The sequence below is a fragment of the Chrysemys picta genome, chromosome 19, assembly GCF_011386835.1.
Source record: "Chrysemys picta bellii isolate R12L10 chromosome 19, ASM1138683v2, whole genome shotgun sequence".
NCBI classification, from domain to species: domain Eukaryota; kingdom Metazoa; phylum Chordata; order Testudines; family Emydidae; genus Chrysemys; species Chrysemys picta.
Genome location: NC_088809.1, coordinates 22,272,503 through 22,298,762, shown reverse-complemented (window position 1 = coordinate 22,298,762; position 26,260 = coordinate 22,272,503). Strand labels below are relative to the sequence as shown.

The 26,260-nt window shown below is 54.5% G+C and overlaps 2 protein-coding genes across 4 annotated transcripts in view; one reads left to right on the top strand and one right to left on the bottom strand.

Annotated features, from left to right (window-relative positions):
* Positions 1 to 2,284: 2,284 nt before the first annotated feature.
* On the bottom strand, positions 2,285 to 9,739 carry NSUN5 (NOP2/Sun RNA methyltransferase 5). 3 transcript variants are annotated; one of them, XM_065572972.1, is made up of 10 exons: positions 9,530 to 9,739; positions 7,540 to 7,662; positions 7,293 to 7,464; positions 6,763 to 6,871; positions 6,174 to 6,312; positions 5,353 to 5,468; positions 4,191 to 4,369; positions 3,750 to 3,954; positions 3,214 to 3,372; positions 2,285 to 2,694 (listed from the first exon to the last, which is right to left on the bottom strand). In XM_065572972.1, the coding sequence occupies exons 1-10, from the start codon at positions 9,722 to 9,724 to the stop codon at positions 2,577 to 2,579; spliced, it is 1,515 nt and encodes a 504-aa protein (XP_065429044.1). In that variant the 5' UTR covers positions 9,725 to 9,739; the 3' UTR covers positions 2,285 to 2,576. The 3 variants fall into 3 exon arrangements, with proteins under 3 accessions (XP_065429044.1, XP_065429042.1, XP_065429041.1); XM_065572970.1 differs by having other exon boundaries at positions 9,435 to 9,674; XM_065572969.1 differs by having other exon boundaries at positions 9,416 to 9,603.
* Positions 9,740 to 9,757: 18 nt separating this feature from the next.
* The window catches only part of LOC135976643 (maestro heat-like repeat-containing protein family member 2A), a 31,168-nt gene continuing 14,665 nt past the window's right edge, over positions 9,758 to 26,260 (top strand). Inside the window, exons 1-5 of the mRNA XM_065573511.1 lie at positions 9,758 to 19,151; positions 22,616 to 22,758; positions 23,455 to 23,583; positions 25,112 to 25,274; positions 25,404 to 25,502. Coding sequence (XP_065429583.1) covers positions 19,121 to 19,151; positions 22,616 to 22,758; positions 23,455 to 23,583; positions 25,112 to 25,274; positions 25,404 to 25,502 — 565 coding nt within the window. The 5' untranslated portion in view covers positions 9,758 to 19,120. The remainder of the gene's footprint in view (positions 19,152 to 22,615; positions 22,759 to 23,454; positions 23,584 to 25,111; positions 25,275 to 25,403; positions 25,503 to 26,260) is intronic.

The following is a 26,260-nucleotide window of genomic DNA, read 5'->3' as shown; positions in this document are numbered from 1 at the left end:
CCCATGACAGCTCTCTGAAAATCTCAGTGCACTTTATCCACTGAATCCCCCTTGTCCACATGCTTGTTAACCACCTCAAAAAATTCTAGTAGATTGGTGAGGCATAGATTACTAAAATCATGTTGACTCCTCCCCAACAAATTACATTTATCTCTGTGTCTGACAATTCTGTTCTTTACTATAGTTTTAACCAGTTTGCCTGGTACTGAAGTCAGGGTCACCTCTGGAGCCCTTTTTAAAAATTGACATCACATTAGCTATCCTCCAGTCCTTGGGTACAGAAGCAGATGTAAATCATAGGTTACAAGCCACAGTTACTAGTTCTGCAGTTTCACATTTGAGTTCCTTCCAAACTCTTGGGTGAAAACCATCCGCTCCTGGTGACTTATGGTAAATTAGTTCCAAAACCTCTTCTAATGACACCTCAATCTGGGACACTTCCTCAGACTGGTCACCTAAAAAGAACAGCTCAGGTGTGGGAATTTACCTCACATCCTCAGCCGTGAAGACTGATGCAAAAAATTCATGTCGCTTCTCTGCTGTGGCCTAATCCACCACGAGTGCTCCTTGGGTAGCTCGACTGGCCGGGGGCCCCACTGGCTGTTCAGCAGGTTCCTGCTTGTGATGCACTTACAACATTTTGTGCTATTACTTTTTGAGGCGTTGGGCTCGCTGTTCTTCACGTTCTTTTTTGGCCTGCCAATTATAACTTTGGATAGTTCTGTTAAATGTCCACTGCCTTTTAATTGTACTACATTTGTGGCCTCATTTCAGCCCTTGGGACTGAGTTCACAGCTTCGGTACAAATTGTGAGGAAAAAAAAATTCTTCTCAGAGTTGAACTGACCATTTTTAATACAATAATAGAATGGGCCCTGCTAGTGGGAGACAGGATGAAAAAGGAAGCCAGAAGCCAAGGCTGGTGTTTTGAGCTAGGTCCTACCCTTAGAGACCTGCTGAAAAACAAGAGCACTTGTGTGAAGTACTGAACTCTCAGCTATCAGTGGGAGTGCTGGCTTCCCTACCTCCACTTGTCACCGCAGCCTGGAGTTGTTAAGTGAGGCGGCATTTCAAGTACAACTTGAGACATGTTGAAAATCAGGGTCCTCTAAGGCATCCAGTGAAACACCCAAGTGAAAAACCAGGACTTGAAGTTTTGGCCCTTCCGTGTGGTGCCTTGGTTTCCACAGTTCTGCACAGTCCCTTAACTCAGCTGGCCAGACGGCTACAGGCAGAAAGAATGCACATTCCTCACCGAGCTCATTTTAGCCAGGTGAGCAAACTCCTGTCCCCTGGAACACAAGCACAGAAATAATACTGGCTGTGCACCTCGAAGAGGTGGGGAACCTAGAATCCTCTGCACTGGAACAGTTTCAGCGCTTCTGAGGGAGCGGATTGCGTTCTTCAAGCTAAACACACCCACATCACTAGCACATCTACCCCAAAGCAGAGTTTCGCCCACTGGGTGCCGGTGGGCTGGGGCTTAGGCAGTAGCCCAGGGTTCTTCAATGTAACCGGCGCGTCTCTCAGGCACGGCCCTGCTGTACGGAGGGAGGCTGCGCTGTGCTCACGTGTAGCCAGCGCAGGAGGAGCGAAGCTGTGGGGGGGCTGCAGGAGGTAGCCCAGTGTGCAGCACTGACCGAACTCGACACAGGCATGGGGCAGGGAAGCATTGAGGGGGGTCATTGGGCAGTTGAAACTCCTCCTCCCAAGGCTGTCCTGGGGCTGGCTGCTAAGGACGGGAGCAGTGCTCCCGGCTCGCAGAGAAAGGGGTGGTGCTTTCATGAGCCTCTCTCAGCAGCCACGGATCTGCCCCCTTTGAGTTCAGCTTCTCTAGACCCAGGTGTAATGCCTCACCCCAACCCACTGCACTGCTGCCTCCCAGCTATTGACAGTCACTTTTCTCCCCCTCCACTGCAGCCAAGCTCTCACCTACAGGCTTTGCTGGCCTCCAGCCACAGGAAAGACCAGTAAGAGTCAGACAAAGTTGATGCTCAACCCCTCACAGGCGCAAAACTCCGGGTGGCCAGAAAGCAGTTCCTGCCAGAGAGACACGAAGGCCCAAACAACACCGTAGCCTGGCCCATGCCTGTCTACTGGCCAAGACACCGGCTTGCCAAGGGGAGCCGATGGATTGCGTAGAGTCATGGTTTGTGTGCTACCCTCACAAAAGAGCCAATCGGAGAGAGCAGGTAGGAGTCTGAGCCCATGCTCAGGGGGTGGCCCCGGGGCCCACACAGCAGCACAGGCTGGGCTCAGAGAAACTCACTCAAGACAAAACCCGAAACAGGTTGGAAAGCTTTACTTCCACACTGACCCAGGCTGGGTGCACTGCTGGGGCCAGAGCACCTTCCAGCCGCTGGGCTGGCAGCGGGTCAGACATCCCCCTTCGACAGCACCATGTGCTGCCCGAACAGCCTGCTCTGACCGGCCACGTGGGGGGAAAGCTTGCCAGCAGCACAGGCCCGTCGCCTCAGGGCTCAGAGCTCTGGCAGCGGGACAGGCAGGCAGGCAGCTGGCAGAAGCTTGGCTCTAAGGCTGCCACCACAGGGCCACCGCAGCTCCCGTCACGAGTCCTTATTTCACACACGGGCTCTTCTTCCGCCTCTTCTTGCGGGTAGCGCGAGGGCCCCTTCCCTCTCCATCCTGGGACCTCTCTGCTCCACCGTCCACCTCAGCCTCGGCAGGAAGGGAGCTGGAAGCAACAGCCGGAGGAGAGCCCAAAGCAGCATGAGTTACTGGCAGGACAAAGTCACCTTCCCAACACAGCAGTGCCCCCAGCTGCTGCCCCAACAGACTGGCCACCCCGCCACCAGACTTCACTGCCCAGCCTCGCTTCCATCGACACTGACAACTCCGCTAGTCTGGCACCCGACTCCTCCTGCCCAGCCCCACCCCACCCCGCTCCCGGAGTCAGCACAATCTCCCCCCAACCCCACCCCAAGCTACCTTCTCTCCATCACCTCCCATCTATGTCCTTCCCTAAGGCCCTGCAGCTCACTGCCCACAGCTAGATGGTAACCTCGCCTCAGGGTCAAGGAGCTCCTTCAAACCCACTTCTTCCAGAATCCCGCCCCTGTGAGTGCCCCCAGCCCAGGGGCCTTGTCTGACTGCCTGCACAATGGCCATGACTCAGCCCAGGGCATGGTGCTGCCAGCCTCCCCACACCACATCCAATGGAGGATTTCTAACCAGGGCGAGCCCCAGCTCTCACCTGGAGGAGCCCTGGCTGGTGCATTCCTGCTGCCTCTCCAGCACGGCAACAAAGAAGCCGTTTGTCAGCGTGGCTGCAGGGCAGGCTCGGAGGCAGCACTCCGCACCTGGGAAGGTGGCGAGGCCTCGATGGGGCCAGGAAGGCAGTACGTTTACCAACCTGTGAACGGGGGCAAGATCACACCGAAGCTCAGTGACCCAGCCAGCCACGGCCCGCTCCGCTGCAGGGCACCAACCCAGAGGCCTAAGTGCCTGGCTGGCCAGTGGCCTGTGACTGTGAGGCAGGGGAAATCTGCCTCTTCCCACTGTGCTCTGCCACGGGAACCACTGGCTACAGTCCTTGGGCCTCAGAGCTGCCCCAAACGATGCCTTCAGTCCCCTCCCCCCACCCCCAAACAGGAAACGCAGTGAGCAGATACTAACAATGCTGCCTGGCTCGTCCCCCACCCAGTGGACAATTCCACTTCCATCTCGCCACAGGCACCCCCACACACTGCCTGGTTATTGCAGACCCGGCTACAGCCCAAGTGTCTGTACCTGAACGCTGTGCCGTGCTCCTGGAGCACATCCCACACCACGTCCTCGTTCTCCTCCTGCTGCACCGAGCACGTGGAGTAAGCCAGGCGCTGGAGGGCAGGGAAGCGCAGAGCATGGCTCAGGGCCTTGCGCTGGAACCTAGCCAGCGCCCGCAGCCGCTCCGAGCTGGGGGCACTCTCCTCAGCTGGCAGCCGGTTCACCATTCCTGGGGGGAAGAGACTATCAGAGAGGCCTGGACAAGCTGGGCTCCAATTCAGGCACCTGTATCACCCAGCTGCTGGGCTCCCCCCTGCTCCAGGCTCTGCATCCAAAGGCCCATTCTCCACCAACCCCACTGACTTCAGCGTATCCTTGAGAGAGACTCACAGCCAGGTACACCAGGTGGGTATAACCATCACCCTGTTTGTTCTGCACAGGCCTGGCCTACCCCCCACCCCTTACCTGAGCCGCTGCATGAGGGGTCCAGGAGGATGTAGGTCACATTGCTGTACTTTGGGTCACTGGGGTCAACTGTCAGGAAGTCCTGATTGGCCAGTTCACAGCAGCTAGCCCCAGCCCGCACCAGCATGGTGCTCATGGTGGCCAAGCGGTTGGGGTCCAGGTCAAAGGCGAAGATCTGCCTGAATGTAATGCCCCAAAGAGGAATACAGGAATCATTACCCAGCAGACCGAGCCCTGCCTTCACTGCCAGGCCCACCACCCCAGACACGCAGAAAACCTCCGACAACCAAAAGCAGTTTTGGCCGAGTGCATCCCTAAGTCTGTTAACCCGCTTCCCCCCGGAGTACAGCACGTCCTTCCCACCACTGCAGGAGGAGCCGGAGCACAGCCGGAGCGTGCTGGGGGAGGAAGGGGGGGTCACCTCTCTCTGCAGTGGGTGGGTACAGGTCACTTGCCAGGAACATCTGGGTATATCTTAATAGTTTCCCTGCCATTGCAGGGGCCTCGGGCACTGCTGCACCTCGGTCCCTCCTACCCTCTCCCCGTGACACAGAACAGTCGAGTCTCCGGCGGGCTGTACTGCTTCAGTCTCATTCTGGCTGTTGTGTTAGTGTGCAGGTGGTCTGTGACGTACAGGAAGCCAGAGTAGATGATCTGATGGTCCCTTTTGACTCTATATTAATGGCTGCCAAACTGAGTCTTTGGTTGCCAAGCCTCACTCTCCAGCTGGTGCTCTGCCACCAGTCCCCGCAGAGGCTGCCCAGTCCCGCACTGATTTCAGGCAAGGACAGAGCTAACAAGACAAGCTAACAACAACTCCCAGTTCCCACATGCGAGAGGCAAAACGCCCGCTCCCCACGTACTTGCCCCTTTCCCTTGTGTAGTCCTGCTTTTAACCCCATGATGGGTGCAGTTCCTACTCGTGTTCCCTGCCAGAGAAATCAGGCTGAGCTGCAGAATCAACACCTCGGTTGTCGCAGGACCCAGAGGGCTCTGAGCAGAACGGAGGCCAAAGACAGCATGTGTCCCTCCCTCCCAAGGCTCCTTTCCTCATCAGAACGGCTGCTAGGCTAGAGTTTCAGTGCCCTGCCCTGGGAAAATTGCTTATCACAACAGCAGGCAGCCCTCACCCACACAGCTCCGTCCTGCAGCTCGCACTCACCCCTTGTTCTTCAGGATGGCAGCCATGTGGCTGGTCTTGTTCCCGGGGGCAGCGCAGGCATCGATTACATGGGAGCCCGAGGGGGGACTCAGAAGGAAAGCAGGAAGGCAGCTGGCCTGGAAGAGACACCACCAGTCACAGCTCTGCACCTGCAGTTCCTACCTCCCCAATACAGACACTTACCCCCAAGTCATTCCACAAACACAGAATCCACCCCCGGCTGGGGAATCAAAACTTCCATCAAAACACGACTTTGTCACCCTCATGGTTATGGAGCTAGCCTTCCAACGCCGTGCCAGCTGCCTCAGTCTGCAGTAAGCCTGAGACTGACACAAATTGCTCCCATTTGTCTTGATGGGGTGTTGACATTTAACTAGCATCATTAGGTTTCAGAGTTGATAAGCTTAACTATTTCATTGCTCTTTAGCAGAAACACCCAGCTGGGGTCCTTATCCCACAACCCCAAACTGCCTCCTGCATCTCCCAGTCTGCCCCAGGCAATTTCTACAGTGCAGTTAGGAGCTGTCAGTACAAAAGTCTGCAGCATGTTGAGAACTATGGGAACCGCAGGATCTTTCAGGGTCGTATCTAGGCCATTCTGCCCCATTAAAGGTCACCACTTCTTAGATCTATCTTAAGTTGTTGCACCAGAAAGCCACAGAATTTAGCTCTAGCTTGCTACAAAGTATGTGGGGGTTGTGGCCTAAAAACAACATTCATCCTTCCTGTATAGCCTTGTGACACCCATCACCACGCCTCACTCCATTCCACAGCAGAACCACCCCCTGGTACTTCTCTCTTCTCGCTCCAGCGCCCCACACCTTGTCCTGCAGTATGATATGCCCTGCGACGTACAGCCGGTTCTCATGGAAGTCTGTCTGCGGCGGGAAGACAAGCAGCTCCGGCAGGTGGGGATCCAAGAGGAATTGCTTCCCTGAGAGGGAGCTCAGCTCCTCCATTCTACCCAGAGACAGCAGGGAGGGAGAAGACGGGTTTAGTGGAACACACATCCTGATTCCCCCAAGCTGAAAAGTCCTTCAGAGGCCAGCTACAGACTTCCCCCTTTCTCATGAGCCAACTAAAGCCCATACTCCGACCCTATCTCAAGGCCAGCCGAGTAGCTGAGCAGAATCCAGGGCACAGAGCATCACTCTAGAAGCTCCAACCCATCCACTGCCAATACTGAAGATAGTGTCCCTACCCCTCTCATTCTCTTCCACACACAAGGCTCTGCTCCTCCCCTTCACAAAGAGGATGGCTTATGGCTTCCTGCGGGGCCAACCCTTGATTGTCTGGAAGGTCACTACAGTAGGTGCAAGGACTCTCCCATCTCCCATCTGGGGCTATCAGCTTGGCAGGTCAGTGAAGACCAGAGCGCAGGGTCCAGGGACAGGCCAGGAATGGCCTTACCTGGCTGCCCTGCCCAGGTAGGAGTAGCCCTGGCGTTTGAAGTAGTCGACCACATCATCCTTGCAAGTTTTCAGGGTGTTCACTCGGACATAACGTGGCACTTGAAGAGCTGGGGAAGCAAAACAAACAGGTTAGACACACACAATCCCTTTTCCCAAATCACCTGAGATACAAGAATACTCCAGCTGGTTCCAAGCATCAGACAGAGATGGAAGAGACAGATCAGGTCACGCCTAGCCCAGTCTGCAAGTCCATTTACTAAGTCACAGGTTAACCAGGAGCCCAGCGCAAACAGACCCAATGCCCCAAAGAATGAACCTGGAAATCACTGCCCCATACATGACCCGTATCCCTAGTGAAATGATGGCACAAGTACAGAGAATACCCTTGAAGAAGCCAGGAACTACAGCACACCCTCCCACTGCAGAAGCAGTCACAAGCCACCATCCAGGCAGAGGTGGGCATAGGAATCCTGCAGGGTCTCACCCCAATCTAGAGGCCCACCTGCTGGGGAGAGCCCCCACACTCACCTTGGATCACCCCCTCTGTGGGAACCAGCAGATCCTCGTTGCAGCTCACCTTCCTGCGCACCTTGAGACGGGCAAGCTCTGCCTGCAGCCGGGCCCGGTGCTTCAACACCAGCACTTTCCAGCGGCCCCCGCACTTCAGACCCTTGCCAAAGAGCAAGTCGTACACCAGCACCTGCAGCAAGACTGAGTGGGTCAGGCCCAGCCCAGGGCATCCCCCCAAGACAGGCTGGGCAGGGCCAGGCCTTACCTTGGCCAGGTGTGGGGGCAGCTTCTTCTCAGCCTTCAGCAGGGCAGCCCCGTCCATGATGGAGTCCAGCACGGGTGAGTAGCGCAGGGTCTCTGACACCAGGGCATAGAGCTGCTTCACATTCTGTGGGGACAGGCCCGGTGAGCCTGGGGGCCCAGCCCCCCTGCCCAGCTCATCCCCCAATACCTGCCCCCAGCCCCGAATATCCCCCACCCCTGCCTAGCTCTGCCCCCAATATCCCCAATACCTGCCCCCAGCCCAGCTCAGCCCCCAATATCCCCAATACCTGCCCCCAGCCCCCCTGCCCGCCTCAGCCCCCAATATCCCCAACCCCTGCCTAGCTCTGCCCCCAATATCCCCAATACCTGCCCCCAGCCCCCCTGCCTAGCTCTGCCCCCAATATCCCCAACCCCTGCCTAGCTCTGCCCCCAATATCCCCAATACCTGCCCCCAGCCCCCCTGCCCGCCTCAGCCCCCAATATCCCCAATACCTGCCCCCAGCCCCCCTGCCTAGCTCTGCCCCCAATATCCCCAACCCCTGCCTAGCTCTGCCCCCAATATCCCCAATACCTGCCCCCAGCCCCCCTGCCCGCCTCAGCCCCCAATATCCCCAACCCCTGCCTAGCTCTGCCCCCAATATCCCCAATACCTGCCCCCAGCCCCCCTCAGCCCCCAATATCCCCAACCCCTGCCTAGCTCTGCCCCCAATATCCCCAATACCTGCCCCCAGCCCCCCTGCCTAGCTCTGCCCCCAATATCCCCAACCCCTGCCTAGCTCTGCCCCCAATATCCCCAATACCTGCCCCCAGCCCCCCTGCCCGCCTCAGCCCCCAATACCTGCCCCCAGCCCCCCTGCCCGCCTCAGCCCCCAATATCCCCAACCCCTGCCTAGCTCTGCCCCCAATATCCCCAATACCTGCCCCCAGCCCCCCTGCCCGCCTCAGCCCCCAATATCCCCAACCCCTGCCTAGCTCTGCCCCCAATATCCCCAATACCTGCCCCCAGCCCCCCTCAGCCCCCAATATCCCCAACCCCTGCCTAGCTCTGCCCCCAATATCCCCAATACCTGCCCCCAGCCCCCCTGCCTAGCTCTGCCCCCAATATCCCCAACCCCTGCCTAGCTCTGCCCCCAATATCCCCAATACCTGCCCCCAGCCCCCCTCAGCCCCCAATATCCCCAATACCTGCCCCCAGCCCCCCTGCCCGCCTCAGCCCCCAATATCCCCAACCCCTGCCTAGCTCTGCCCCCAATATCCCCAATACCTGCCCCCAGCCCCCCTGCCCGCCTCAGCCCCCAATATCCCCAACCCCTGCCTAGCTCTGCCCCCAATATCCCCAATACCTGCCCCCAGCCCCCCTCAGCCCCCAATATCCCCAACCCCTGCCTAGCTCTGCCCCCAATATCCCCAATACCTGCCCCCAGCCCCCCTGCCTAGCTCTGCCCCCAATATCCCCAACCCCTGCCTAGCTCTGCCCCCAATATCCCCAATACCTGCCCCCAGCCCCCCTGCCTAGCTCTGCCCCCAATATCCCCAACCCCTGCCTAGCTCTGCCCCCAATATCCCCAATACCTGCCCCCAGCCCCCCTGCCCGCCTCAGCCCCCAATATCCCCAACCCCTGCCTAGCTCTGCCCCCAATATCCCCAATACCTGCCCCCAGCCCCCCTGCCCGCCTCAGCCCCCAATATCCCCAACCCCTGCCTAGCTCTGCCCCCAATATCCCCAATACCTGCCCCCAGCCCCCCTGCCTAGCTCTGCCCCCAATATCCCCAACCCCTGCCCAGCTCTGCCCCCAATACCTGCCCTCAGCCCCCAATATCCCCCACCCCTGCCTGGCCCTGCCCCGCAGCCCGGCCCCACGGCCCAGCCCCGCGACCTGGAAGCGGCTCTTGTACACCAGAGTCTTGAGGGCGCCGTCCCGGCGCTGCAGCCCGTCCAGGACGGAGGCGGCCGCGGTGTAGAGCGCCATGGCCCGTCCCGGCCCCCGTACCCGGCAGTGCGACCCACGCGCCACAGCCAGCGGGCCCGACTTCCGGCACAGCCGCTCCGCGAGGCCCCGCCCCGCCCCTGTTGCTCCGCCCCCGCGAAACGCGCGACAGGGGCGTGACCGGCGAGGACATGCGCGCGAGCCCGATGCATTGTTGGTAACAGCGGGCACCGCGCGCTGGGGCCTGGCCTGGTGCATTGTGGGTAACAGCGGGCACCACGTGCTGGGGCCTGGCCTGGTGCATTGTGGGTAATAGCGGGCACCACGTGCTGGGGCCTGGTCTGGTGCATTGTGGGTATCAGCGGGCACCCCGCGCTGGGGCCTGGTCTGGTGCATTGTGGGTAATAGCGAGCATCCCGCGCTGGGGCCTGGTCTGGTGCATTGTGGGTAACAGCGGGCACCACGTGCTGGGGCCTGGTCTGGTGCATTGTGGGTAATAGCGAGCATCCCGCGCTGGGGCCTGGTCTGGTGCATTGTGGGTAACAGCGGGCACCACGTGCTGGGGCCTGGTCTGGTGCATTGTGGGTAACAGCGGGCACCACGTGCTGGGGCCTGGTCTGGTGTATTGTGGGTAATAGCGAGCATCCCGCGCTGGGGCCTGGTCTGGTGCATTGTGGGTATCAGCGGGCACCACGTGCTGGGGCCTGGTCTGGTGCATTGTGGGTAACAGCGGGCACCCTGCGTTGGGGCCTGGTCTGATGCATTGTGGGTAATAGCGAGCATCCCGCGCTGGGGCCTGGTCTGGTGCATTGTGGGTATCAGCAGGCACCACGTGCTGGGGCCTGGTCTGGTGCATTGTGGGTAACAGCGGGCACCCTGCGTTGGGGCCTGGTCTGGTGCATTGTGGGTATCAGCGGGCACCACGTGCTGGGGCCTGGTCTGGTGCATTGTGGGTATCAGCGGGCACCGCGCGCTGGGGTCTGGCCTGGTGCATTGTGGGTATCAGCGGGCACCCCGCGCTGGGGCCTTGTCTGGTGCATTGTGGGTAACAGCGGGCACCCTGCGTTGGGGCCTGGTCTGATGCATTGTGGGTAACAGCGGGCACCCTGCGCTTCTAGCTTAGTGTTGGGGATCGCACTCCCAGCTCCATGTGTAGACGAACCCAAACACTGCTCAGTTCACCTTCTGCCAAAGGCCAACAACACAGCGAGCCCTGCCAGGGACACAGGGTCACCCCTCTGTACCAACAAGCCGTGGCGGGGGCTTTGCTTGTCATGGGCAAGAAGTAGGTATGAAGGTTCATTTTTTATATAAAAATCAAGGTTCATACCTGTCCTTAGCGCTTCCAAGGAATTTTGACTCCAGTGCTGCACGTGAGAATCTTAGCCCTAGACTAGCAGCAATTGTGCCTCACCCTGTCTTCCATTCCAACCACACACCCGACAGGAAGGGAAAGAGCCCCAGACATCGCTCCATCCTTGCTTTCTCTCCTCCAGAAGCATCCAGAACTCTTCCAGCCAGCAATCTTCACTGCTCTGTAAATCTGGTCAGCCACAATGGGGCTGGGAATTCTTATGGGTAACAACGGACACTCCGCACTGGGACCTGGCCTGGTGCATTGTCTCTAACAGCGGGGGGCCTCCGCAAATGCTCATGGTGTCAACTATGCCACAAATGGCAGAGTCACAGTCATAATGAAGCCGACTGTGCCCCATGTCACTCACCAGCACTGCACCACTGGCTCCTCTTCAGGAAACAGACCAGAATCCACCTGCTAGGAGAGCTGGTTAGATAAGTCTGGCAGCTGCTTGATTATTGAAGAGACAAACCATTAATATTGTTCCATACTCTCCTCCAGCCCTTCCCCCCCATGGTCTTCGTTGATTCTTTGTCCATGTGGATCCCACTTGTCATGCATTTGAGATTGAAACCCTTGTACCAGCAGGGTCTGGTGGGGCCATACTGGAAAGAGCCAAATCAACACCTGGGTGTGTAGCAGAGGCCTTACTGTGGGGTCTGTTCCCTGGAGAGACCTCTTTACCCAATGGCCATTGACTCATATGAAATTTGCAGCATGTATGGAGCCAGCAGCTCATGTTTCAATTAGTTCATTCCCATCGCTACCCCTCACAAGTTAGACTAATGCACAAGTTAGAAATAACCCCCAGGGATGGGGGAATCGCCAGAACTCACTGAGTGATGAGAAGGGGGATCATTCTGTGGAGAGGACCCCGGGGCAGAAGAAGAACAGAACTCCAGTCAAGAAGAGGAGAGGAACATGGCCTTGGGGAGCTGGAAAAACCTCTGTCTGATGACCTGCTGTATCTCAGCCCAACCAAAGCTAGCGAGCTTACAGCAAGGTGCAGATTCACTCTGTGCCTCCCTTGTGCTCTGAGCTATTCCCCATAGCAGTCCCTGTGCAGAGAGGAGCTGGCCACAAAGCTGCTGAGATGCAGGTGACATGCCCCATCCCCTCTGGCCTTGTGGCCTAGGCTGGGCCTGAGCTGTTCTCCTGAACCCAGCTTTTATCTAGCAACTAGTGAGTCTCACCTCAATGAAGAGAGTCATCACAATGATTCTCTCCTGTCCACCCTCCCCCTCCTCATCCTGAGGATCTGGCTGTCTCAGGAAGTGGAGGTCAATCAACATCATGTCTCTGGAACATGAAACAGAAGGTTCCTCGTGATTATCAAGAGGCAGAGTAAGATCTACTCCAGTTGCTGGGGCCAAGATGGCAACCTGGAATGGAGGAATATTTCACACTGAAATTCCACTACCAAGAGTGGCACCGTGAAGGGAAATCTTTAGGCTCCTACTTTGCAATCAGGCAAACACCTTGTATGTAATAATGTGGGGCAGAAAACATGGCCCATCCTTGCTGGAACTGGATACAGGCAAACTCCTTCCAATAGCCAAGCACAGACAAACGGCTCTGCACAGCCTTCACCTTTGCTAAAGACAAAAAAATGCCAGGATCCTGGAATGAGATCAGCCCTAAGTACAGCAACTCAACAGGAATTGGCATGAGGCCTACGCCACATGGCATGTTCTGCAATAGAAAATGTAAATACCAGCTCCCCGCAGGGCGTACTTCCAGGGAGCTTAACGGGGCAGCCCCCTCCCTATGGGCCTTGTCCACATTACAGCTTCTAACCGAGTTTGTAACCAATTAGTAATATTCTAAGATTCTAAAGCTGGACCAGGTGCATACACAACGTGGTGAAATACTTGATTTTTGTGACAGATAGAACACCCTCACAGGCATGGTGGGCCCACTCCTTAAATGCTGTGCATCTGTACTGACACCCTATGGGACATTGTACTCGCGGCTGTGTTCCAGAGAAAGGTCTTTCTGGTTTGCAAAAGAACCCAGAGGTTCTCCCCTTTCTGTGCCATGGTCCCATCAAAGCCACAAGCAGCAGGTGTTGTGAGAGTCACTTTCATCTTGTTGTATCTCTGTCTCCGTGTACATGCCTCTAAGTGGAGGCAACGCAGACCTCTATCAATAAAACAGCACCTCACCCTTTGGCCTTTCTTTGGCAGCAAATATTACATCAAATATCTGGTATGATTATTCTCCCTGAATGTTTGGGCAACTTTGCCTGTGTCTAGACTTGACCCTCAGTTGGCTCTTCCCTCACATTTTGTATAAACAAGGGCACTTTCATCCCTGCTTAAAAGCTGTGGGGTCATTGAAGCCTTGACATATTCCAGATATGCAAACTTCCCTGCAGTAGACAGGTTCTTTAATGGTGTCATTATGAGATAGCTTTTACACGAGGCTGTCTGAGGCCTTGGCAGGGCTGCTTAAGACAATCGTGCTCCTTCTTGACACTAGGAACACCTGAGCCACAATGTCTCAGTACTTTTAAGATGCTATATTGTGTAAGAGAGGGCTAGAGCATGCTCTCCAGGGTGTTCTCTTATCCCCTTCTTGCCATGTGCAGTAATAGCCCGAGATGATGGTGAGGATCGTTCACTTTGATCTCCAGCCGCTCCTGTCATGGGGTGCCCTGCTCACCGCTGGAGCACCTCCTTCTGGCTGCATTTGGGGATTAGCTCCGCCAGGCCGATGCCCCTTCCTTTGGTGGCACTCGTCACTCTCTCGGGACTACGCTGCTCTCACTTCGTGGCTTGGCTCTCCACTGTAGCTCCCCCTTCCAGAGGATCATGTGCATCAAAGTCTCTCTAGATCCACTGTCCCAGGCACTCTTCTTTCACTGCCCCTTTAATGGTCCCACTTCTCCAATGGCTGGGAGGGGAATCCAGGAACTCCCTCTACACTTTTTTTCAGTCCAAAGCAGTCAAGGTCTGCCCAGTCCTCTCCCTTACTGATGTATCCCGGGGCTATTTCCTACCTTGCCTTCTCCCACCCTAACAGTGACTGCAGTTTCTCTCTCAGCAGCCTCCTTCTACAGTCAGCTGCTGGGCTTTATACAGGCCTCTCCTGTTCCTGTCCACCTGAGCTTCCTCTTTAATTAGTCCTCCTTGCTCCCTGGGTCCTCCTCCAGGTGCAGCTGGTCTGACCTGGTCCCCTTAACTCCCTAAGGCCTTGTATGGAGTGGGCACCACATCACAGCTCCACACAGAGGTTCTGGAGCTGAGCGCTGGTTCTCTGACCTGCCAAGCTTTATGAAACCCAAATCTGTCTGAATTCTGGTGGACAGCATATGGGGATGTGTTACACAGACGGCTAAAGAGGGGTTTGCTCTAGCCAGTTGTGCCAGGGAAATGTCCTGTTGGTAAAGTTCAGTATCCTCATTGGGAGGATCCAATGTCTTATCTACTGGGAAAGAGCATGTACTGACAGGTCCTTCAGGCAGAGTTGTCGCTCAACAGTAAAAATGCTCCATCAAAGGCTCTATCTTGTATTGTCTGTTTTACTGTAAGTGAGTGGGGTAAACACCAGTTAAGTCTTTTCCCTGCAGGGATAACACGCTAATCTAGGGTTCTGATTCGAGGACAAGCCAGATCTAACATCAGTATTGCATTCCTTTTCAGGCAACAAGGCAGGAACTTCTCTATGTTTCCTCTGATTCTGTTGAATTGTGAAGGCTTTTGAATATTGGTCAAGTTGGTCCCAAGTTGCTGTCAGTAGCCATGGTCGGAGAGTGGCAGATTTGTCATTCAATATCAAGGATATAATCTTAATATCCGTTAAGTCCTGCTTTCCAAACTACTGGATTTCCTGCCTCTGAGTTGAGGTGGGTGTCTCCACTCAGGTCTGAAGTTTCTCTGGTTGGCAGCCTGAGTCCATATTGCTGGGACTCTTGATTAGGAGCATAAAGATGAGATCTAAAAGATCTTATTGAAAAGCTGGAGTCTTTGATCTGTCCAGTTTACTTTATGAATTGAATGAGATTCCCCATCTGAGCAGCTCTGAGGTGGGGGGACCTAACAAGGTCTTACTTGACGTTCATTTAGAGCAGTATTTCTCAACGGGTGGGTCCAGTCCCCAGGAAGAGTCACAAAAGGCAATCAGGAGGGTCATGAGGCATTGAAAACTGTTACAACCTAAAGCAAAGAAAATCTCCCTTTCCCTGCACATACTTACCCTTCAAGATCAAGTCTTCCTGGTCCACCATTCCAGACACACACACAAAGCAAGTCTATTATTGCCTTATGACTGCTATCACAGATATCATTGTACAGGAAATGTTGGCGGGGGAGAGAGAGTTGTAAAACACTTTGACTTTGTAGAAGGGGTCGCCAGCCTGAAGAGGGTGAGAAACACGGAGTTGGGTTGGACTTTCCTGCTTTTCCCCTGTAAAATGAAGCCTTCAGCCTCTTTACTGAGGTTTGGTCTACATTCAAAACTTGACCCAGCATAGCAATGTCAGTCAGGGTGTGGAAACCCCCCCACCCCCCTGGGACATAGCCCTGCCGACAAAACCCCCATAGACGCAGCTATGCCAAGAGAAGAGTGCTTTGGTCGGCGTAGCTAATGTCATTTGGGGAGGGGAGGGAGTGTTCCTGCACCAGCAGCTGAGCGCTTTCTGTCAGTTTATGCCACATCTAGGCTAGAGGACTATGCCGACTTAACTGTGACGGCACAGGCACGGTAGCTGGTGGTAACAAACCCCCACGGGAGGGGAGGGCCCTTCATCCCTCTGCTTTTATCAGGACTGCACTGGGGTGGGGCCAGGCTGGGCAGCAGCATCCCTCCAGGTGTTGTGGTGACCCCACCAGCTGTCGCCATGGGGACCACATCACAAAGCATCTCTGGGTGAAATCACACTGGGGGCAGGTTGCGTGGCCATGGCCATGGGCGGAGCCACAATATAAATAAGGGGGAGCATCTCCAGCCCTGTGCCTGTTGGTTCGGTGGTGTGGAGGGAGCAGCAGGATCTTGGGTTTCTTGAGACCCAAGGGCTACAGAGAGAGCAGGGTTAGTGAGTACAGCTCAGAGAGACCTTCTGTGGGTAAGAGCCTGAGCCAGGGGCTTCTGGAAGGGGCCATGTGAATTAGTGGCTATTTACTGACAAGGGCAGAGGTTTGGGGGTGCAGGTTTGGGAGACATTCCATGACAGAGCACACAGGCAGGCTGGTAGGTTGGACAATGGCCCATTGGCTTTGAGCAGTGACTGTAGAGCAGAGAAAGATCAAAGCCAACTCCTCAAACCTTTGGGTGTTTGAAATCTGAACTGGATCCAGATTTCACAATTACCCTTCTTTTTATAATGGACCGAATCCGATCCTCAGAGCCAAACAACCCCGGAACTTGGGGGCGGGGATGGAAATCTGGATCCAGATTTGAATTCTGTGGCTTGAGTCCATCTCTATTAGATGAGGGGCTTGGGTCAGGGAGAGGAGGTGGGGGATGCTGTATCCTTTTTTCCTTATATTTTTCTCCCTCAGGATATCTTGTTCTGAACAAAATACTCTCACCCATTGAGCCTATGGATTTTCTCTATTTTAAATGTTTTGACCCATAATTAATAAGTATCATAATTATTAAATGATTTAAAAAAACAGAACCTATGTAAATAAGCCCCAGGACAGACCCCTAGATACAAATTCACTTGGGATGACAGGACAATGGTTCACTAAGGGCCCAACTGTGAAAACTTTACTCACCTCGGGGCGCACTCCACAGCGGAATAGTCCTGCTGCAGTCGGTGGGCTTACTCGAGTGAGTAAGTGGTCATCATTAGTGGCTGGGTGCGTTGCATGTTTGAATTTAATAATGATTTGCGATTGTCAAATAACGGGGGCAAATTGAATTACTTAATGAAAGGTTAATGCAGCACTATACAGACTGCAGAAAGAAGATACACTCTACCACCCCTGGTAGATGGCAAAGAGAAGGTAGTTTGGGTCTTTCCTCTGTACCTAGTGGAATACTGGCAGTGTTCATTCACAAATTAGCTATCCAACCTACTTTCCTTTTCTAGGGTGCGAGATAAAGATACTTCTTTTTGGAGGGAAAAATACCTTTCTGTGATTAATTTTACCATGTGTTCTGTTTTCCTAGTTACTCATGGAATCTCTTTTATGTTCCTCAGTTTACCCGATTGATGAGCAAAAAGGAATCTCTAACCAAGTCATTAATAACAGCTGTGACAACCGAGAGTTCTTAATGAGTTAAAAACATCTTTCAGTGGGTCATTATCTCATCCATTACAGAATCCATCTGCAATAAGAATTGCTTCTTCTCAATCCCAAAACATAACTGGGTCATAAGCACCCATATCAATTTCCCAGTCTTGTTTATTATAACATACTTCTGTAGACGCCTGTCATTTGTTTTGAGGGGTCCCTTCCTTGGGTGTCTGGGCTATAGTAGTAAGGTCAGGGTAAAAGATTGCCCACATTCCATCTGTGACCATGGTTCCAATGGGGGCCAGCTGAGGTTACCCAGTTAGGGTGAACTGCAAAGAATGGGGCAGATAATCCCCAAAACTGGTGGATATTTTCAATACTTGAATTTACCAAGCCATCATAAAACAGCTTCTTTATTACCTCACTGGTTGTCCAGAAACCAACAACACAGTTCCCTTAAAGTAACCCAGCCTTAGGCCTCCGTCCAGGTTCCCACGTCAAATATGATGAAGCTTTCTGAAAATCTTATTTCATCATATACAAGAAAAGGTTCTACCAATCCCAAAGGATCGGACACATTTCCTCCCAGGTTAATGAATATTCCAGATCTTACCCAACTACACGCTATAGCCAGTTCTTATAAACTAAACTAAAATTTATTAAAAAGAAAAGAGAGTGTGGTTAAAAGATCAATATACACACAGACATGAGTTCAGTTCTTGAGGTGCAGATTTGTAGTTGCAAAGAGTTCTTTCGGAAATAGTTCATAGGTTATAGTCCAATGTCCAGTATCATTGCAGGGCGTTCCAGTTTAGGACTGGGATCTCAGTCCTCATGGCTTAAGCTTCCCCTGTATGAAGCCGCAAGCAGATCTGAGATAAACAGGATCAGGACTCAAGAATCTTTTGTACAATTTCAGGTCGTCTTGACAAGTTGGAGTCCCTCGGGGAACAATAGGCCCCATTTCCTAAGCATCGTTGTTAATTATTCACACAGATTAACACAAGGCAATTTATCCATCAGGCAGTCATATGTAAATACACAAAAACTCAAACGTTATCTCCCCACGTCTTTAAAGCTTGGCTTTGGGTTAGTTAGCCTGCAAGCTGTTTAACCCTTTCTGGTCATAAGTTATATTTTTGTTGCAATCATATAACAGTGGTAGCAATAATGATTTGCATGATTATATTTTAATTAGACAATGTCACACCATCATTTTTCCTTCACCCATTAGATTCAATTGAAGGACAAAGAAGATTTTAGTTTCAGTATGTATAGGGCAGTAAATATAGAGGTGCACACAAAAAGGTTTTTGATTAGTATGTAAAAGAATTATGAGAGTTTAACATACAAAACTCATAAAAATTACATACATAAATACACATATTAACATACATAAATCGTGATATTTGCTAATGTATGGATGGAAGGGTGAAATGGATGGGTTGATGGGATGGGATAATTGGATGGATGAGGTGATTGGATGGATTAGATTAGAGAGATGGATGGGTAGGAATGGAAGTGATTCCTAGGCTTGGTATACAGCCAGTATCCCCTCCCATGTTCACAGCAGGGTCAGGGCAGGTCTCCAAGGAGAGACAGGAGTTGTTGCTTGCCTGTTTCTTCTCAGTGCTGAAGACCCATGTGGGTGACTCAGTGGGAAGCAGCAGGGGAAGTCTAGTCTTGCCCTGATGTCCTGTCAATGTGCCTCAGCCCCACCCTGGATGGACCCCTCTAGGGGCAAGAGGGGTGTTCTGTCTCTGCGCTGACTTGAGGGAGTCAATCAGTGTCAGTTGTGATCATGGTTCTTGTGGGGTGAGCTCCTGCCCACTCCAAACTGGACTGAGCCCATAATGCATTTGGGGGTGCCTGGATCTGGGGTTTTGGTTTGATCTGTTACAGAGAAAGGGGAGAACCATGAAACTTGGAGCCAGATCCCAGTTTGGATCCCAAACTTCTCCAGCATTCAGGCGCGTGGGTCAGGGGCACTTGCTCAAGCCCATCTGTAATTATTCCCCCTTGTGATACACAGAGAAACGCTCTGAACTCACCACTAGCCAGTGCTACTGATCAAGAATCCATTTGTACGGAGTGTGGAGTAGAGGAGGAGGAATGGCTGACACAGTGGGACAGCCCAGTGAAGGTAAGAGGAACCACTCCAAGAAGTGACATCAGGAGGGGTCGGGGCAGGAGGCAGGGTCTCTCCTGCTTTGTTCCCCAGCTGGTTTAGGGATACCCTCTGGATCCCATCTCAGAGGCAGGGCCCTGCGCGTGCCCGGAATCGGGGCCCCTGCTCCACAATCGCTGCCCCGAGTTTTGGCTTTTGCCACAAAACACTTGGTTTCTAGCACTTATGGGTGCAAAGGAATCTTGGAAGCATCTGTCCTCCCTTACCCTTGCCAAGGGCATCGTGTGCATAGAATCATAGAATATCAGGGTTGGAAGGGACCTCAGGAGGGCATCTAGTCCAACCCCCTGCTCAAAGCAGGACCAATCCTCAACTAAATCATCCCAGCCAGGGCTTTGTCAAGCCGGTCCTTAAAAACCTCTAAGGAAGGAGATTCCACCACCTCCCTAAGTAACCCATTCCAGTGTTTCACCACCCTCCTAGTGAAAAAGTTTTTCCTAATGTCCAACCTAAACCTCCCCCACTGCAACTTGAGACCATTACTCCTTGTTCTGTCATCTGCCACCACTGAGAACAGCCAAGCTCCATCCTCTGTGGAACCCCCTTTCAGGTAGTTGAAAGCAGCTATCAAATCCCCCCTCACTCTTCTCTTCTGCAGACTAAACAATCCCAGTTCCCTCAGCCTCTCCTCATAAGTCGTGCTCCAGCCCCCTAATCATTTTTGTTGCCCTCTGCTGAACTATTTCCAATTTTCCCACATCTTTCTTGTAGTGTGGGGCCCAAAACTGGACACAGTACTCCAGATGAGGCCTCACCAATGTCCAATAGAGGGAATGATCACATCCCTTGATCTGCTGGCAATGCCCCTACTTATACAGCCCAAACTGCCGTTAGCCTTCTTGGCAACAAGGGCACACTGTCGACTCATATCCAGCTTCTCATCCACTGTAACCCCTAGGTCCTTTTCTGCAGAACTGCTGCCTAGCCATTTGGTCCCTAGTCTGTAGTGGTGCATGGGATTCTTCCATCCTAAGAGTAGGACTTACCCTTGTGGAACCTCATCAGATTTCTTTTGGCCCAATCCTCTAATTTGTCTAGGTCCCTCTGTATACTATCCATACCCTCCAGCGTGTCTACCACTCCTCCCAGTTTAGTATCATCTCCAAACTTGCTGAGGGTGCAGTCCACACCATCCTCCAGATCATTAATGAAGATATTGAACAAAACCAGCCCCAGGACCGACCCTTGGGGCACTCCGCTTGATATCGGCTGCCAACTAGACATGGAGCCATTGATCACTACCCGTTGAGCCTGACGATCTAGCCAGCTTTCTATCCACCTTATAGTCCATTCATCCAGCCCATACTTCTTTAACTTGCTGGCAAGAATACTGAGGGAGACCGTATCAAAAGCTTTGCTAAAGTCAAGGAATAACACATCCACTGCTTTCCCCTCATCCACAGACCCAGTTATCTCATCATAGAAGGCAATTAGGTTAGTCAGGCATGACTTGCCCTTGGTGAATCCATGCTGACTGTTCCTGATCACTTTCCTCTCCTCTAAGTGCTTCAGAATTGATTCCTTGAGGACCTGCTCCATGATTTTTCCAGGGACTGAGGTGAGGCTGACTGGCCTGTAGTTCCCCGGATCCTCCTTCTTCCCTTTTTTAAAAATGGGCACTATATTAGCCTTTTTCCAGTCATCCGGGACCTCCCCCGATCGCCATGAGTTTTCAAAGATAATGGCTAATGGCTCTGCAATCACATCTGCCAACTCCTTTAGCACCCTCAGATGCAGCGCATCCGGCCCCAGGGACTTGTGCTTGTCCAGCTTTTATAAATAGTCCTGAACCACTTCTTTCTCCACAGAGGGCTGGTCACCTCCTCCCCATGCTGTGCTGCCCAGTGCAGCAGTCTGGGAGCTGACCTTGTTCATGAAGATAGAGACAAAAAAAACACTGAGTACATTAGCTTTTTCCACATCCTCTCTCACTAGGTTGCCTCCCTCATTCAGTAAGGGGCCCACACTTTCCTTGACTTTCTTCTTGTTGCTAACATACCTGAAGAAACCCTTCTTGTTACTCTTAACATCCCTTGCTAGCTGCAACTCCAAGTGTGATTTGGCCTTCCTGATTTCACTCCTGCATGCCTGAGCAATATTTTTATACTCCTCCCTGGTCATTTGTCCAATCTTCCACTTCTTGTAAGCTTCTTTTTTGTGTTTAAGATCAGCAAGGATTTCACTGTTAAGCCAAGCTGGTCGCCTGCCATATTTACTATTCTTTCTACACATCGGGATGGTTTGTTCCTGCAACCGCAATAAGGATTCTTTAAAATACAGCCAGCTCTCCTGGACTCCTTTCCCCCTCATGTTATTCTCCGAGGGGATCCTGCCCATCAGTTCCCTGAGGGAGTCAAAGTCTGCTTTTCTGAAGTCCAGGGTCCGTATTCTGCTGCTCTCCTTTCTTCCTTGTGTCAGGATCCTGAACTCGACCATCTCATGGTCACTGCCTCCCAGGTTCCCATCCACTTTTGCTTCCCCTACTAATTCTTCCCGGTTTGTAAGCAGCAGGTCAAGAAGAGCTCTGCCCCTAATCGGTTCCTCCAGCACTTGCACCAGGAAATTGTCCCCTATACTTTCCAAAAACGTCCTGGATTGTCTGTGCACCGCTGTATTGTTGTCCCAGAAGATATCGCGATGATTGAAGTCCCCCATGAGAACCAGGGCCTGCGATCTAGTAACTTCTGTTAGTTGCCAGAAGAAAGCCTCGTCCACCTCATCCCCCTGGTCTGGTGGTCTATAGCAGACTCCAACCACGACATCACCCTTGTTGCTCACACTTCTCAACTTTATCCAGAGACTCTCAGGTTTTTCTGCCGTTTCATACCGGAGCTCTGAGCAGTCATACTCCTCTCTTACATACAATGCAACTCCCCCACCTTTTCTGCCCCGCCTGTCCTTCCTGAATAGTTTATATCCATCCATGACAGTACTCCAATCATGTGCACTGCAGGCCCCGGTTCCCAACCTCACGGAAATGTCTCTGCCCAGCCCAGGGATACCCCGCGACCAGGGCAGGAGAATTTCCAACTGCCCAAAGCAGCTCCCAGGGGCTACCAGCGTCCCCAAAGGTGGGATCTGGCCCTGGGTGTCCGGTTGGGGAGGGGAGTGAGGGAGGAATTGGGTCAGACTCACCCCTGGGCTTTAGCTGTTTGAGGGGAACCGAACCCATCCCAAGTGCAGGGTCAGTTTGGATTGAGGTTCCATTTAACCCAGAGCTGGGGGAGGCTGAGGGCAGGTCACCCTCCAGGCCTATCTCTAGCTGATAGGCTGAGTGATGCTGAGCTGAGATCTCAGGGCCTGGGGCTGGGGTGCTCAGGGCCTGTCTGTTGGTTACTAGGGTAACACTGGCCCCTTCCCAGCCCCCTGCAGCTCCGGGGGTAATAATCAGCTGCATGCCTCATGTCAACGCTCTGCAGGTGTGCACCATCGGATCTCCAACCTCCTGCGGCTGGCCGACGAGGGAGGCCACAAGGACATCGCGGCAGGCATCATGCAGGCAGCCAGGGTCCAGCCAGCTGCTGTGGCCTCCCTCCTAGTCCAGATCCTCCAGCAGGATGAGGTAAGGCAGCTCCGTTAGTCACACACAGCAAAGGATAATGCCCCCAAGCACTGTGTGTCTCACCAGGACACTTCCTGCTCTTCCTTATGTTGCTGTGAGCAGTTAAACAGTGCTTGTCCTGCCCAGAGGTGGCTGCACTTCAGTGGCGGGTGAAGTGACACCCACAGACGAGGACCAAACGCTGCCAGCCGTGCAGTTGGAGCCAGTGGGCTGCTGGTGTCAGAAGAGTCGGGATTGTCCCAGTGTTTGGAAATCACTTTGAGTCCCACCCCCATGGAAGGAGCTTTAGAAACAAAGGGCCACATCCTGCTCCGGGTTCCAGCCGCTCAATCTGGAGTGACTCCATGCACTCCAGTGGGGCTACTCTGGATTCACACCGCGTCACAGGCAGCAGACAGTGGCCAAAGGGGTTGATTTGAATGTGGGTGCATTATCCCCCAAGCTCCTCATGGCCTATTGGTGCCAGGTGTTGGGCAGTCAGGGCCTGACCCTGAGCCCCGTAATGCAGGGGGAATCCGCAGGGAGTCCCCGGAGGTCCCTGGTGTAAGTGGGAGCTGAATCCAGCCCAGCTTCACACATGCTGCCATTTCCTGGCCTGACTGGAGCCCTGCGGGCATCCCTGGGAGCTGGCTCTGTGTCCCAAGCCACAGGCCACTTTCCACTGACCTCCCCCTGCCCCTCGGCTCTCCGCCCCAGGTGTCTGTCAGGCAGAAGGTGGCGGCATATGAGGGCCTCAGGACCATGCTGCTGGAGCAGGGGATGGAGGCAGGACTTATCGGCAGCCTCATTGCAGTGGCCTCCCAGCAGATGAGGGTGGCTCCAGAGGTGAGTAACTCTCCCAGGGCAGCTACAGGGGACTCCCGTGGTGAAAGCTTCCCTCCGTGGGTCTGGGGGAGCCGAGCCCCAGGCCCCACGTGGGATACAGGCCTCTGGAGAGGGCTCCCAGCTCCCTCAGCAAGAGCTGCCCCTGGGCCCATATGGATCCTACCAGGAGATGCACCGTGCTAGGCACAGAGACCAGAAGAGGGGGCGGCCCACAGCTCCCCCGAGAACCTCCCCTGAGCCAGAGGCTCCTTCAGGGGACACAGAGTGAGCAGGTGCAGCGCCAGTGGGGTCGTACCAGGCTCCCATCTGGGGTGCGCGGGTGCAGTGCCAGTGGGGTTGTGCCAGGCTCCCATCTGGGGTGAGCAGGTGCAGTGCCAGTGGGGTTGTGCCAGGCTCCCATCTGGGGTGGGCGGGTGCAGTGCTGGTGGGGTCAGTGGGGTTGTGCCAGGCTCCCATCTGGGGTGCGTGGGTGCAGTGCTGGTGAGGTCAGTGGGGTCGTGCCAGGCTCCCATCTGGGGTGAGCGGGTGCAGTGCCAGTGGGGTCGTGCCAGGCTCCCATCTGGGGTGAGCGGGTGCAGTGCCAGTGGGGTCGTACCAGGCTCCCATCTGGGGTGAGCGGGTGCAGCGCCAGTGGGGTCAGTGGGGTCGTGCCAGGCTCCCATCTGGGGTGAGCGGGTGCAGTGCCAATGGGGTTGTGCCAGGCTCCCATCTGGGGTGAGCGGGTGCAGTGCCAGTGGGGTCAGTGGGGTTGTGCCAGGCTCCCATCTGGGGTGAGCAGGTGCAGTGCCAGTGGGGTCGTGCCAGGCTCCCATCTGGGGTGAGCGGGTGCAGTGCCAATGGGGTTGTGCCAGGCTCCCATCTGGGGTGAGCAGGTGCAGTGCCAGTGGGGTCAGTGGGGTTGTGTCCTGTCACACCAGCTCTGCTCACCCACAGGATCAGGTTCAGGGTAAAGTGCCTCTGCCCAGAGGAAAAGCCCAGGAGTTTGCTTGGAAGAGCCACATCCCCTGCTCCAAAGAGACGTCTGACTGGGACCTCCTGTCTGGGGTGGGGCCTCTCCAGGGCACTCTCTGGGCTGGGGCTGAGATTTTCAAAGCCCCCTAGGGGTTTTAGACACACAAGTCCCATTGGGTTCAGAGGAGTTGTATGTAAATCCCCTTGGTGGCTCTGAGAGTCTTGGCTCTTGGCCTGAGACGATGTGCCGATCCCAACAGTGGCTTCAGACAGGCTGGAAGAGGGGCACTTACAGGGCTGCATGTCGGGGTGCTCTGGCCCGGTGGGACAGCTTCACTGAAGGGAGAAGGCAAGGTGGGAGGTCACCCAGGAAGAGAAGGAGACCCATCCTAGGCAGAGGCCATACCCAATAGTCTCTGCCTTGCGGGGTCAGTAGCTCTCATGGTGTTCGGAGAGGGCCCCCTCTAGTACCTGAGCCCCTGCCACCTCAGCCAGGGCACGTTCCCCACCTGGGGGCTGGTGCCCTTATGCCCCCCCGGCTCTGGATTGCTAATGGGCTCTGCCATTCCTTCTGCAGGAGGCCTTGAGCGAGCTCCAGGCGGCTGCCAGTGATACCTTGGCCGCCCTCGCTGGCAGCTACTTCGGGCCGGTGATGCGGGAGCTCCAGAAACACCTGAGGCCCTTTGTGCTGCCAGCGGAGTTCACCCTCCTCACCCTGGGCAAGGTCATGGCGGCCAGCGGTACGGTACCACCCCATCCCCCACGTGGGCCCATTGCTTCGGGGTTCTCGCACCCTGCAGTGTCCCTGGGCCTGCAATTGGCTGAGAGCCGGTCCCTTCCATCTCTGATTGGACCTTCTCTCTGTGCAGTGTACAGGTGCGTCCCTTTCCTGGGCATCACCCTGACCACCATGCAGACCGTGATGCGAGGGATAGAGGACAGCAGGAGACGAGGGGCCTTCTGCACCGGTGAGGGGACCACTTGGGCCAAGCTTTGTTCTAGATGCTGGGTAGAGATGGAGCTGGTTCGGCCCCAGATCCCGGCACCCCATGACCCTGGGATTGAACAGCCCTGGACTCTGAGTGTGTAACCCTGATCCAGACCCCAGCGTTGCCTCTTGGCCCCGTCTCTAGTCTGTGGAGGTGGAGGAAAGGGAGGGAGAGTATGGTCTGGATGCCTGGGTTCTCCTCCCTGCTGGGGGAAGGGTGGGCTGGCAGGTTAATTCATTGTCACGGATGCGCTCCACTTACTCTGATGGTGGGAGCCATAGACACACCTGTACATTGAAGGCAGTTTTTAGCAGAGCTCTTGGTTCCCTCCAGTGTCTTGGGGAAAGGGTGTGTAGGTGTCGGATCTCAGCACACTGACGGGGCAGCACCATTGGCTCATGGCATCAGGGCCAGGGCTTGTCTCTGTCACGCCTGCTGCCTGCAGGGACTCCTGTCCTGCCCCGAGGACCCTCACTTAGGGATGCCAGTTTGGTTGAATGTATTCCTGGAGGTTTCATCACATGACATAATCTTTAATTAAAGATTAATCTTTGATTCCTGGAGGTCCAGGGCAATCCTGGAGGGTTGGCAACTCCATGTCACTGTCTGCGGAAACCCACGGGTCCTGGCGGCTGCAGCAAGAACTCTGGGAAGGAGGGGGCGGAGTCTGCAGCATGAACCCCAGGGGGCAGGGGGCGGAGTCTGAACCCCAAGGGGCGGAGTCTGCAGCATGGACC